The following is a 14,569-nucleotide window of genomic DNA, read 5'->3' on the forward strand; positions in this document are numbered from 1 at the left end:
TGACAAGTGTATGTACGTGTTTATTACTATATACAACGTTATATGTGCAGCTGTTATGTGCAAATTGGCATGTAAGTGTGTTGTTAAATAAGTGTATATGTGTATAAAAGTGTACAGTAGTGATGTTGGTTTCGCAATTATTATCATCAAGTGTTCATGAGATGGATTGCCTGAGGGAAGAAACTGTTTCTGTGTCGGGCTGTTCTGGTGCGCAGTGCTCTGTAGCGTCAACCGGAAGGTAAAAGTTCAAAGAGACAGTGTGCTGGGTGTGAGGAGTCCAGAGTGATTTTGGCAGCCCTCCTGCTCGCTCTGGATAAGTACAGTTCTTGGGGAGTAGGAAGGGTTGTACCAGTGATTCGCTCAGCAGTCCGAACTACTCGACGTAGTCTTTGGAGGTCGTATTTAGTAGCTGAGCTAAACCACACAGTTATTGATGTGCAGATGACTGATTCAATGATGGAGGTGTAGAACTGTTTCAGCAGCTCCTTTGGGAGGTTAAACTTCCTCAGCTGACGGAGAAAGTACAGCCTCACAGTAACATAAAAGCAGTATTTGTACCGAGTATTATTTATTTTATCTATTAAATGACCCAATAAATTGTATTTTTTATCACCTACCCCCACCCCAACCCTAAACCCAACCGTCACAGTACTGTAAAAATATTTATTATTGTTATACAGTGTCATATAAAATGCTGCTATATTAATGTGCATATCGCACTTCCGGCCGGCCACGTATCCGATCTAGACTTCCTGTTTCAAGGGGAAGGGGTACAAAAATAGAGTTGATATTGGGCCTTAACTAGGTTAATTAGGGTAAAGTTAGGGTAATTAGGCAAATCAGTGGTTCTGTAGACAATCCTAAACAAATATTGCTAAAGGGGCTAATAATTTTGAGCTTAAAATGATTTTAAAAAGTGTAAAACTGCTTTTATTCTAGCCGAAATAAAACAAATAAGACTTTCTCCAGAAGAAAAAATATTACAGGAAATACTGTGAAAAATTCCTGAATCGGATAAACATCATTTGGGAAATATTAGAAAAAAATCACAGGGGGGTGAATAATTTTGACTTCAGCTGTATGTGCTTCCTAGTCATTTCTAATTATTTCTAAGTCAAATGACGCATTTCTGAAAGTGTTACATGTCCATTTACGAGCCTCTACCAAAGCCGTAAATGAAGCGCTGAACTGGATCTGAATGAACTCACTCTGGTTGCTTTGATCTCTGGGCATCATTTATTGGCGCAGCATCACTACGTGCACTTTGAAGTGGATCCTCGTGTCTAATAATTCTAGTGTTTGTTCAGCGATCTGTGTTTTCTGGCTGTGAGTCAGTGTGGATGTTGGAGGAGCTTGATTCACTTCGAGATGTTCATCACTAGATTTAGACATGTGGAGTAGTTTTCTTTTAATCAATCAGCAGACCTCGGATGGCTGTGCTTTCGAGTGCTTACTGAAACCTAAAGGGCACCTATTATGCAATATCCACTTTTACAAGGTGTTTGGACTTTCTGGACAACAAAACCAGTCAAAAGAGTCGAGGAATTGAGATTTATACATCACGAGAAACCTGAAGAAATAAGCTTTCCATTGATGTTTGGTTTGTTAGCATGGGAAAGTTTAGCAGAGAGACAACTATCTGAAAATCTAGAGTCTGATGGTGCAAAAAAAAATACTTAATACTGAGAAAATCACAGTTGAAGTTGCCTAAATGAAGCGCTTAGCAATGCACATTATTGATCAAAGATTAAGTCTTGAAATATTAGGAGTAGGAAATTTGCTAAATATCTTATAATGCCAGATTCTGTGTCTGAGGATCGGGTTGTTATGGTACTAAACCTTCGACTAACTCTCCGTGCAGGTGGTGAGATTGACAGGCGGATTGGTGCAGCGGCAGCAGTAATGCGCTCGATGTACCGGTCTGTTGTGGTAAAGAAGACGCTGAGCCAAAAGGCAAAGCTCTCGTTTTACCGGTCAGTCTACGTTCCTACTCTCACCTATGGTTATGAGCTTTGGGTCATAACCGAAAGGACGAGATCTCGGATACAAGCAGCCGAAATGAGTTTCCTTCACAGGGTGGCAGGGCGCACTCTTATGGATGGGGTGAGGAGCTCTGTCACCTGGAAGGAGCTCGGAGTAGAGCCGCTGCTCCTCCACATCGAGAGAAGTCAGCTGAGGTGGTTCGGGCATCTCTTTCGGATGCCTACTGGACGCCTACCTAGGGAGGTGTTTCGGACATGTCCCACTGGGGGGACGCCTCGGGGAAGACCCAGGACACGCTGGAGGGACTATGTCTCTCCTCTGGCCTGGGAATGCCTTGGGATCCCCCCCTGGAGGACCTGGAGGAAGTGTCTGGGGAGAGGGAAGTCTGGGGTTCTCTCCTAAGACTGCTGCCCCCGCGACCCGACCGCAGAAAAGCGGATGAATTTGCAATCTTATATTGCAAAATATGTTGACCCCTGAACCCTTGATTTGAGCTGCAGGATCTGGCATCCATCAGGCCGTGATCTGTAACCCTCTTGTGCTGCGTGCAGTCAGATGCTCATATTATCCTTGTCTGAACCTTGTCAGGAGCTTTTCCGGAGTTTTCCAGAGTCCTCATACATCATGTCATGTGCTAAAGCTGAGAGAGATGCTCAGTTTGCTTGATGTGCTGCTCTTTGTCTACAGTCTTCATGAAAAATGTCTGATGCTTTGTTGAGCTTTGAGCTTGTTGTAATTATTCCCACAATCCAGTTTCGCTGAACAAGATCTGTCGGGGGTTTTGATTGTGCATTAAAGAGCGTTTATTATGCAAAAACCCCTTTCATAAGGGGTTTAAACACAGTTGTGTGTGAGCAGTGTGTGAATATAACAAATCTCTAATGGTATAAAATTATTATTTATAATCAGACATGATAAAATCAGTCTGCAGAAACACTTTGGCCACATTCACACTGCGAGGCTTAGCGCTCAAATCTGATTTGCTCTACAGCCGTTCACACTGTTGTTATGAATGTGGCCAATATCAGATTTCCAGTGTGAACAGATCCTGTTCCTAAACTGACCCGCATGCACAAAAGTACAGATACGGACAGCACACAATGTCTAATTATGCACACAATGTTCAATTCAATTCAAGTCCCCTTTATTTGTATAGTGCTTATACAATGTAGATTGTGTCAAAGCAGCTTCACATTAAAGGTAACAGTGAATAGGAACAGTGTAGTTCAGTTTGTAGTGTTTAAGTTCAGTTCAGTTTAGCTCAGTTCAGTGTGGTTTAATAATCACTACTGAGAGTCCAAATATTGAAGAGCAAAACGATGCGCAGCTCTACAGATCCCGAACCATGCAAGCCAGTGGCGACAGCGGAGAGGGAAAAAAAACTTCACTAAATGGCAGAAGTGAAGAAAAAAAACCTTGAGAGAAACCAGGCTCAGTTGGGCACGACCATTTTAATTTCTCTGCTGGCCAAACGTCTTGTGCAGAGCTGCAGTCTCAGTGGCGGAGGCTGGAAGCTGGCCTCAGCGAAGACTCGTCTGTCTCTGGAGCGTCACAGGAATCAGTCTCATGTTCTCCACTCCTCCATGACCATCACAGTAGCTGCTCAGGATACGGCCTGGTCCAGGATAATGGAAACCTTGGGATCATCTCGTCGTTGGTCTTGGATCGAATCAGTGACTCTGCATAGTCTGAGGGCCTCGGGAAGAGTATCCCCAGGTGGAAATGGAGAATAAAGAAAATAATTAGCGTAGCTGATGTTCACAGTGTATATCAAAAAGATGCATAACCTGTGTGGAAGCCCCCTAAGTGGTGCACTAAGTGTATGCTTTACTGAACAGATAGGTCTTTAATCTAGTTGTGTAAACAGTATGAAGTAATCATGTTGTCAGATCATGCTTGCCCTTTTCACAGACAACCGTGGTGTATTTCATCAACTGTAAATGATTGTTCTGCTACTACTAATGTGTATTTCGCCATTTGAAACCTAAATTAAGTCACTTGTGATAGAAAACGCTGATCATTTGTGATTTATGACAGCCGCGGTGCGCGTCTTTTATGACCACCGGTGTAGTGAACTCATCAAGGGCTAATGAGCAGCCGCAGACTGAACTGAACTGTGTGGTACCCTTTTTTAAGCCTGATAAAGATGACCCATACTGACCCGTACTGTACCAGTCAGTGGAAACGTTGGTTTAGATTTCCATTGTCAGTAGCTTGCTATTAATATTGCATATCCAAATATTGCCACTATTTTCTGTGCATGTTCAGTCATCAAGTAAAGTCACATGTCTAGTTTCATAATATTTTACTTTTACTTGTTCCAGATACTAGTATTTAGCTTAAAGTGACATTTTACTAGGTTAATTAGGGTAATTAGGTAATTAGGTTTGTCCTGGAGACAATCCAAAACTAATATTGCTTAAGGGGGCTAATAATATTGACCTTAAAATGGCTTTAAAACAATTAAGAACTGCTTTTATTCTAGCCGAAATAAAACCAATAAGACTTTCTCCAGAAGAAAAAATATTATAGGAAATACTGTGAAAATTTCCTGCATCTGTTCAACATCATTTGGGAAGTATTTGAAAATAATCACAGGGGGGCGAATAATTTTGACTTCAGCTGTACATCCGTCTTGATCTTCTCAGTGTTTTGGCTCAGTGTAGTGTACTCCGATGCTCGCTGACAGCTTTATTACCTGTGTCTGTGTCCTGATTTCTCCGTCTCAGCCTGAATCTCAGACCCAGATGAACTACACGTTGAGCTGTCCTTCACATTTGTGTTGGCAGGCATGTGAAGGTTGCTTAATGTTGTTGTTGGATGGAGAAGACGAAAGGTTAAATCAACAAACTGAGGAGCAGAGGAGTGGGAAAGCATGGGGTGTTGCAACATGATTTTAATGGGTTTTTTTGGTAGGGTGGATTGAAAAAATAAAATAAATACAATTTCAGATTAATCCTTAGTGTTAGGACATGGCTGTTAATGTATAATGATCACTACTGTTATGTGTGACCCACTGCTCTGAATATCTGATCTAGATTTATCTACTGTATTTGATGGTGCTTTTCATCTATGGTTTGATTTATTTGGACATCAAACAATAGACACTGTATACTCCATCAGCTGTTTTAGTTGTGTTTTTGGCTGTTTGTCGCCATCTTGTGTCTGAATAAAGTGCAGGTTAGTGTATACTCCATCAGCTGTTTTAGTTGTGTTTTTGGCTGTTTGTCTCCATCTTGTGTCTAAATAATGCGCAGGTTAGTGTATACTCCATCAGCTGTTTCTGTTTCTGTCAGCTTTGTGTTTTTGACTGTTTGGCGCCATCTTGTGTCTGAATAATGCGCAGGTTAGTGTATACTCCATCAGCTGTTTTAGTGTCTGTCAGCTTTGTTTTAGTCTGTTTGTCGCCATCTTGTGACTGAATAATGCGCAGGTTAGTGTATACTCCATCAGCTGTTTTAGTGTCTGTCAGCTTTGTGTTTTTGGCTGTTTGGCGCCATCTTGTGTTTGAATAATGTGCAGGTTAGTGTATACTCCATCAGCTGTTTTAGTTGTGTTTTTGACTGTCCCCATCTTGTGTTTGAATAATGCGCAGGTTAGTGTATACTCCATCAGCTGTTTTAGTTTCTGTAATCTTTGTGTTTTTAACTGTTTGTCGCCATCTTGTGTTTGAATAATGTGCAGGTTACTGTTACTCCATCAGCTGTTTTAGTGTCTGTCAGCTTTGGGTTTTTGACTGTTTGTCTCCATCTTGTGTCTGAATAATGCGCTGGTTAGTGTATACTCCATCAGCTGTTTTAGTCTGTTTGTCTTCATCTTGTGTCTGAATAATGCGCAGGTTAGTGTATACTCCATCAGCTGTTTTAGTCTGTTTGTCTTCATCTTGTGTCTGAATAATGCGCAGGTTAGTGTATACTCCATCAGCTGTTTTAGTCTGTTTGTCTCCATCTAGTGTCTGAATAATGCACAGGTTAGTGTATACTCCATCAGCTGTTTTAGTGTCTGTCAGCTTTGGGTTTTTGACTGTTTGTCTCCATCTTGTGTCTGAATAATGCGCAGGTTAGTGTATACTCCATCAGCTGTTTTAGTCTGTTTGTCTCCATCTAGTGTCTGAATAATGCGCAGGTTAGTGTATACTCCATCAGCTGTTTTAGTCTGTTTGTCTTCATCTTGTGTCTGAATAATGCGCAGGTTAGTGTATACTCCATCAGCTGTTTTAGTGTCTGTCAGCTTTGCGTTTAATTAAAGAATTAATAAATTTTTACAGCTCAGAACAAAGTTTTGTGTCAAATTGTAAAGTTTTGTGGTAGGTAACTGTAAGAAGCAGGCTAAAGTACAACCAGGATGGTTGTTTTTGCAGAATAAAGCCCTTCAGTCTTATTAACAGTGCTCCACTTTGCGTCAGGCTTTATTCTGTGATAACAACCTCCTGGATGTCCTTTATCCCTAACTTAAACCATTCAATTGAGTGAACATTCGAAACTACTTGCTGTTTTGGTTACTTTTCATACCACACTTATACCTAGCGCCTAAAACTAACATTTTGCCAGGCAAATAACAGGCAGAAATTAATGTCTCTCCACTGAAATCCCCAGGTCACTAAAAACATTATAAAGACTTGAGTGAAAACTTGATGTGTTAGAATTGCTTGAAAGGCCTAAATTAAACCCATTCCTTATATAAAATGAGCATATCTCTTCACAAGACCTGAATTTAACTGCTAATTCCATATTGATTTCACTACATATGTACAATGTTTTTAAATCTAACAAAGTTCGATCACGTACTGTATTTCTGGTCTCTGTAAACATTTCTCTTTATCGGTAATAACATCTTTTCTCTTGTTTTCCCTCTTCAGCAGCAAGCCTATGTGTCCTCCAGCCAGCAGATGGCGTTGTCCAGTCCCAACAGCAGCAGCAGCACGAGTATTGCTGGAGAACAGCTCAGCAAAACCAACCTGTACATCCGCGGCCTTCATCCCGGCACCACCGACCAGGACCTGGTGAAGCTCTGCCAGCCGTAAGTCTTGGGATTTTATTAGTTATTTACTCCATTTAATCAAACGATTAAGGCTTGTTAATCAGATTATGACTATAATTTTTAATGTGTTTTATTATAGACATTTATAATGGCTTACGACAATCATGTTTATGACAAGTTTTGTTGTCTTGTAACGTCAAGTTGTTGTGACAAAGACAGAAACAGGTTGTGATGTGTTTATGTCAAGTTGTCATAACAAACTATGTCATGTTTGCATTTAAAATGACATAATTATGAAAAATCCAGCTTAAACCAGCCTAGGCTGGTTGGCTGGTTTTAGCTGGTTGACCAGCCTGGTTTTAGAGGGGTTTTGGCCATTTCCAGGCTGGTCTTAGCTGGTCAGGCTGGAAAATGACCAGCTAAATCCTGCTAAAACCAGCTTGACCAGCCTGGTTTAAGATGGACATAGCTGGTTTTGGCTGGGCTCCCAGCCTGGTTAGGTGTTCAAGCTGGTTTTAGCTGGTCATTTTCCAGCCTGACCAGCTAAGACCAGGCTGGAAATGGCTGGAAACCAGCCTGGAAATGGCCAAAACCCCTCTAAAACCAGGCTGGTCAACCAGCTAAAACCAGCCAACCAGCCTAGGCTGGTTTAAGCTGGATTTTTCAGTAGGGAACTGAGCAAATGACCCTTAATAACAGTTGTCATAAGCATGCATAAACTCTCAAATGTGTCAGATCATGATTATAAAGGTTTCATGACAGTCTTATGAACACCCCTTCAAGTAAAGTGGCTCTGAATCATCTGCAGACCCATTTCTGTTAGCGCTTGATCTGTAAAGTTGACCACACACACACACACACACACACACACACACACACACACACACACACATTCACACTGACAGAAGCGCAGTGAGTCAGTCTGCTTGATAATGTGTTTACAGTCTGCCGAACTCTTCATCAGTGTGTTTTGTTGCGCAAACGACGGCCGGCTCCTAGGTTTGAACAGGAGCCAGTTGCGGTTCAAAAGAGGAAACATGAGGGTGAATTCAGGAGACATTAATCAAACAGGAGCGGCAGAAAGGAAATGCTTCAGGTTCTTGACCTGCGATGACTTGTGATGGAGGAATGAGAGTTTATTTTGGTTTGTAATCAAAATTAAATTCAGTGTGTGGGTGTATTAACAGCTGAAGTCAGTATTACTAGCCCTCCTGTACATTTTCCCCAAGTTCTGTTTAACAGAGAGAAGATTTCCTCAACATTTTTAATCATAATAGTTTTAATAACTCATTTATAACCAGTGATTTCTCTTTGCCATGATGACAGTAAATAATATTAGACTAGATATTGTTCAAGACACTTCTATACAGCTTAAAGTGACATTTAAAGGCTTAACTAGGTTAATTAGGGTAAAGTTAGGGTAATTAGGCAAGTCATTGTATAACAGTGGTTTGTTCCGGAGACAATCCAAAACAAATATTGCTTAAGGGGGCTAATAATATTGACCTTAAAATGGGTTTAAAATAATTTAAAACTGCTTTTATTCTAGCCAAAATAAAACAAATAAGACTTTTTCCAGAAGAAAAAATATTATAGGAAATACTGTGAGAAATTCCTGAATCTGTTCAACACATTGGGAAATATTTGAAAAAGAATAATTTCAGGAGGGCAAATAATTTAGACTTGACTGTATATACAGTGCTCAGCATATTTAAGTTCACCCCTTACAAATCTCTGTTCTAAATTCATATTTTTAATAGGACGCTCTACAATATTATATTTGTGTTTTTGCATTATATTAGTCAGAATATAGTCAAATTTATATGTTATAGAAAAATATTAAATACAGAATTAAAAAGGAGGAAAAATCAAGAGAAGCAAAAAAAAAAAAAGGAAAAATTGAGTTGAATTTTTGTAGGTTGTTATTTAATATTTGCAATATTTAGCTTGAATTTAATTGTATTATCTTTCAATTTCTATGGTTTTTAATAAATATATCTGTTTAATAAATCTGTTTTGTTTAAATGCACCAAAATACATTGCCTATATTCACTGAGAAATAGATGTGGGGTGTACTCAATTATGCTGAGCACTGTAAGTAGCATCAAATTAATAGAAACGTAGTAGCTTTAATTTAGCTCTACATCGTATTACTGAGCACACACATGCTAAAGAGTGACAATAGTTTGTCAGTAAAATCATTTCAGTCATATTTGTAATAACAAGAATTATCTGATGACATAAAATACTTTATTTATGCATCACAGTGCTGCTCCAACATGCGTCACACCAGTAGGTTTCATTCCTTTTTAGGTTTTTAAAAACTGTATATCGTATATATAATGCAGTATGATCGTCTGTTCTTTCATTAAGTACAACAGGACTTAATCTCAGATGTCAGAGTATAAGTGTAATAACTGACTTGGTTCTGCTGAGTTATTAGTAAAGGAAGCACAACTGGATGGTGATGTTTCACTAGTTATTTTAAAAATCCTGATTTATTATTATTTATTTATCTTTAATTTTTATTTATTTAGGTTCAAACTTAAAGGGATAGTTCACCTAAAAATGAAAATGACCTGTTAAATGACCATGAAGAGTGTGGACAGTCAAAATATCTGCTATGAACTTTGAACAACAGCAAAAGTCTATTTGCCAAAATAAGTTCAGATGAATAAACTATTAGACACTCTTTGTTAAAATCTTCTTAAAGGAATAGTTCACCCAAAAAATGAACATTTCCTTTTAATTTACTCCCCTACAGTTCATCTAAGATGTGAGTTAGAATATTAAAGGAATATTAAAGGAATATTTTGAGCTGAATCCGTAGTCCTTGATGATTCATATAACCAACACAGGCTCATTGTGGATATGTACCCCTGTCTACATTTCTGGAGAGCGCGAATTATGTTGCCAGAGGTGCGTCTGGCAGCATTTCGTCTTAAAAGTGAATGATACAGGATGGTATGACACTGTCGACAGCTTCTGTTCATTATAGTACTACCGCTGACCAGTCTGCCTAGTGGCTTGCTGAGTTCGCCCATGGACTTGAGATGTGGAGCAGAGTTGACGCGGTGAGGAACGCGGTGAATCCGGTGAGGAACGGTTCCAGAAACCAGGTAAAACTAAAATTAATTAGTGAATTAATTAACAACAGGCTGAAAACGTGGTGGATTGTGATGGCTCTTCTTTTTCTAAATTACTTTTGAAAATCGGTTGGGTTTAGGGAAGGGGGTTGTGGGTCGTTTGACATTTCTGAGGACAGCGAAACACGTAACCGGAGGTATATCTGCTCGCAGTTTGTGTTTTCGCAAATCCACCAGAGGCCACTGTGTACGTTTTTTGATGATCTCAAATTCTTCTTGCGCGTCATCTTCTCGGGTAAATCCACTAGAGGGTGCAATATACATTTCAGTGGACCAGGCCGGCTTGCAGACTGACTGACCCGCTGACCCACCAACCCCTTTTCTAAACCCAACCCATAGTGTTTTTAAAAGCAATCTAGAAAAATAAAAGCCATCGCGGCTGCGTGATTTCACCACGTTTTCAGTCTGTTGTTTATTTTGTTATTTATTTTTTTATTTTTAACTTTTATTTATTTATTTATTTATTTATTTATTTATTTTATTTATTTTATTTATTTTATTTATTTATTTTTATTTATTTATTTTTAACCTGGTTTCTGGAACCGTTTTTCACTGGACTCGAACCCTGTCATCACAGTCATCTCAGCTTCACGTTCATCGGCGTACATGGCGAACTACTGGGCAAACCGGTAACAGTGCAAAAGCCATCCGTACAGAGGTAAGTGGTCAGCTGGTAGCTTGAAAAGCAACAGATGCCGTCGCGGTGTCACACCGCACTGTAGCGTTCATTTAAGACAAAATACAGCCAGACGTACCTCTGGGTACATAATGTGCACTCTGCAGAAATGTAGGGGTACGTATCCACAATGAGCCTGTGTTGTTTGTATGTGTGTAATAAACCTGTCACCATTCACCGCCATTAAAAGAATCAGCTCAAAATCTTCTTTAGTGATCTACTGAACAAATATAGTCACTTGGATGACCTGCGAGTGAGTAAATTACCCGTAAATGTTCATTATTGGCAGAACTATGCCTTTAAATGTCCTTTAAATCCTGCCGAACGTGAGTGTTTGGGCTTCGATTACTGGGTAAGTCAGTAAATGGTGTAAATTGTGAGATTTGTTAGGGCTGAGAACTGGTTTGTCTTCTGCAAGTCAGGACGGCTCTTGTTTGGAGGCTGTCATTAATGTTTAAACAGACACATTCTTCAGTTCGGTTCAGATGTGGGACGGAGAGCTGCTGACATGCTGATTCTGCGAAAGAAAACTCAAACACTTCTGAGAGAGAAACCTGCACATCTAATGCTGATTTTCCACAAACATCAGCGCTGCCATATTTAGGCTATGGAAACTTTCAGATGGCAGTCGCCTCATAATTCATAATTCTGCAGTTAACACTTTGTATTTTCACAGATAGTACTCAGTATGTTTTTTTTGTATGCAGATTGTGCTTAATGAGTGAAATTATGCTATGCCTTATTAATCTGGTTAAATGCAAATTAATTTAGAAAACAAGCAAACAACTTTTCAGATTATAGTTTGGGAGTAATTAACTTTTTTTAAATGAATAAAAAAAATTTATAATTTCTGTATATTCAGGTTAAAGACAATATTATTACTGTTATTACTATTATTGTTGTTATTATTATTATTATCTATTATTTAATTATTTAATTATTATTATTTTTATTGTTATTGTTGTTATTATTACTATTAATGTTATTGTTATTATTTTATTATTATTGTTGTTATTGTTATTATTATTATTATCTATTTATTGTTGTTGTTATTATTATTATTAATTAATTCATTTATTTAATTACTATTTTATTGTTGTTGTTGTTGTTGTTATTATTAATTTATTTTATTATTATTATTATTATTATTATTATTAATTTATTTAATTATTTAATTGTTATTATTTTTTGTTATTATTGTTGTTATTATTTTTAATATTATTATGTATTTATTATTATTGATATTATTATCTATTTATTGTTATCGTTATGTTTATTATTGTTATTATTATCTATTTGTTATTATTATTATTATTATTACTATTAATTTATTCAATTATTTAATTATTATTATTTTTTGTTATTATTGTTGTTATTGTTGTTATTATTATTATTATCTATTTATTATTATTGGTATTAATTTATTTAATTTATTTTTTATTGTTATCATTATTACTGTTGTTGTAATTATTATTATTATTATTGATATTATTAGCTATTGTTATCGTTATGATTATTATTGTTATTATTATCTATTTGTTATTATTATTATTATTATTATTATTATTAATTTAATCAATTATTTAATTATTATTATTTTTATTGTTATCATTTATTATTATTATTCATAATATTAGTAGTATTAGTATTAGTAGTAGTATTAGTATTATTATTATTAGTAGTAGTAGTATATATTAATTTATTATTATTGTTATGTATTTAATTGTTTATTTTCCAAGTGCTGTTTATCAGAGCAAGGACATTTTCACAGTATTTTCTAGTATATTTGTCTGAAAGTCTTCTTTTAGTTTGACTGAAATAAAAGATTTTTTTTTTTCATTTTTTAAATATTTTTAGAAATAATAATAATAAGAAGAAATAATATTTAAGAAATAATAATATCCCATTAAGAAACAATATTTGCTTTCAATTGTTAATGTTAATTATTTGAATTGTTGCAGAAATATACTGAATGTTTGTATACATGTGCAGTGTTATTTGTAATATTTGGTGGTGTGTATTATGTTGTACAATATATAGTGCAGTATGTGAGAGGTGTAATGTGTGTGTGTGTGTGTTTGTTGTCAGTGACAGATGAGCTTGTTGTAGCAGCCAAACAGTGTTAATAAGGCTTGTTGTCATCCAGAGAAAGTTCTGCTTCATTTACTCAGGCAGAGAGAGAGAGAGTGTGTGTATATGTGTGTGCGTGCCAGCAGCGACGCCTGTGCCAACTGGACCAAACACTACTTGCACATGCCAACATGACCGCAAAAACAATCCTGCAGACAGGGAGTGTGTGTGTGTGCTGCGGACAGTAAGGTGTGTGTGTGCATGCATATCTGAGTTTGTGTGTATAAATGAGAGTGTATGAGTGTTTCCCAGTGATGGGTTGCAGCTGGAAGGGTATCCGCTGTGTAAATCATATGCTGGATATGTTGGCGGTTCATTCCGCTGTGTCGATCCTGATGAATAAAGAAACTAAGCCGGAGGAAAATGATAATAAATAAATATTATATATATATATATATATATATATATATATATATATATATATATATATATATATATATATATATATATATATATATATATATATATATATATATTATTATATAATTATAATAATATACAAATATTCAGAATGTTTCCTCAGGGTTATTTTATATATATTAAATAACCAAAAATAACCATGAGGAAACATTCTGTATGTATATGTGTGTATATATATATATATATATATAGGATGTCACGGTGGCGCAGTGGGTAGCAGAATCACCTCACAGCAAAAAGGTCACTGGTTCAAGCCTTGGGTGCAAGTTTGCATTTCTGTGTGGAGTTTGCATGTTCTCCCCGTGTTGGCGTGGGTTTCCTCTGGGTGCTTCAGTTTCCCCCACAGTCCAAACACATGCACTATAGGGGAATTGGGTAAGCTAAATTGTCCATAGTGTATGTGTGTGAATGAGTGTGTATGGGTGTTTCCCAGTGATGGGTTGCAGCTGGAAGGGCATCCGCTGCGTAAAACATATGCTGGATTAGTTTTCGGTTCATTCCGCTGTGGCGTGTATATATATATATTAGGGTTGGGTCGATAGATGAAAAAGTAAAGGATTTTATACAATCCAGAACCTCAATCTGACCACCTGACTCCTCATCCTTTTCCTTTAATAATATTTGTGCTCTGACCGGCACCCAGAGAGGTTCACTCATCTGATAAAATCAGTGCAAACCTTTAAAACATTGTGCTATATATATATATATATATATATATATATATATATATATATATATATATATATATATTAGGGTTGGGTTGATAGACGAAAAAGTAAAGGATTTTGCGATCCCTGAATACCATATTTTTAATGGTGCTTGAATTTGGACATTTTTGACAGCACCGTCACTGCTTTAATTATTGTTTTGTTAATTGCTTTTAAGGTAGTTTAATTCTAAATGGGCTATATGAACACAGACTTTTAATTTTCAGCCAGGCAGCCCGACGGCTTCCGGTTAACTATCTTTCCATTACAATATTGTCACGTTTAAAGTCTGATTTCTTTATTTGCCTGTTAGATATACGATATGAAGTGGGTCTCAGATCAGACAATAAGCACTGCATTAAAACTCCATTACCTCCTGATCCTGACGGCGCTAGTGGTTACAATCTTTCATCTCGGTTTATGCTTGAACAACTAAATGAACTTGAGTCTGTTTAACTGAATGCATTGTAAATACAGTACAACATCGATGCTGTAAAAACAACCTTGTGAAACTGAAAATACTCACA

At 37.0% G+C, this 14,569-nt stretch overlaps 1 protein-coding gene across 2 annotated transcripts in view; it reads left to right on the plus strand.

Moving 5' to 3' along the window:
• rbms2a (RNA binding motif, single stranded interacting protein 2a) overlaps nt 1-14,569 on the plus strand; it is a 49,656-nt gene that overhangs the window by 13,995 nt on the left and 21,092 nt on the right. The window contains exon 2 of one of the 2 annotated variants that reach the window (XM_056468457.1): nt 6,845-7,002. In XM_056468457.1, the coding sequence (XP_056324432.1) occupies nt 6,845-7,002 (158 nt within the window). Of the gene's footprint in view, nt 1-6,841; nt 7,003-14,569 lie in introns of both variants that reach the window. The other variant, XM_056468456.1, reaches the window with a different exon arrangement.

Source organism: Danio aesculapii, chromosome 11 (assembly GCF_903798145.1).
Source record: "Danio aesculapii chromosome 11, fDanAes4.1, whole genome shotgun sequence".
NCBI lineage: Eukaryota > Metazoa > Chordata > Actinopteri > Cypriniformes > Danionidae > Danio > Danio aesculapii.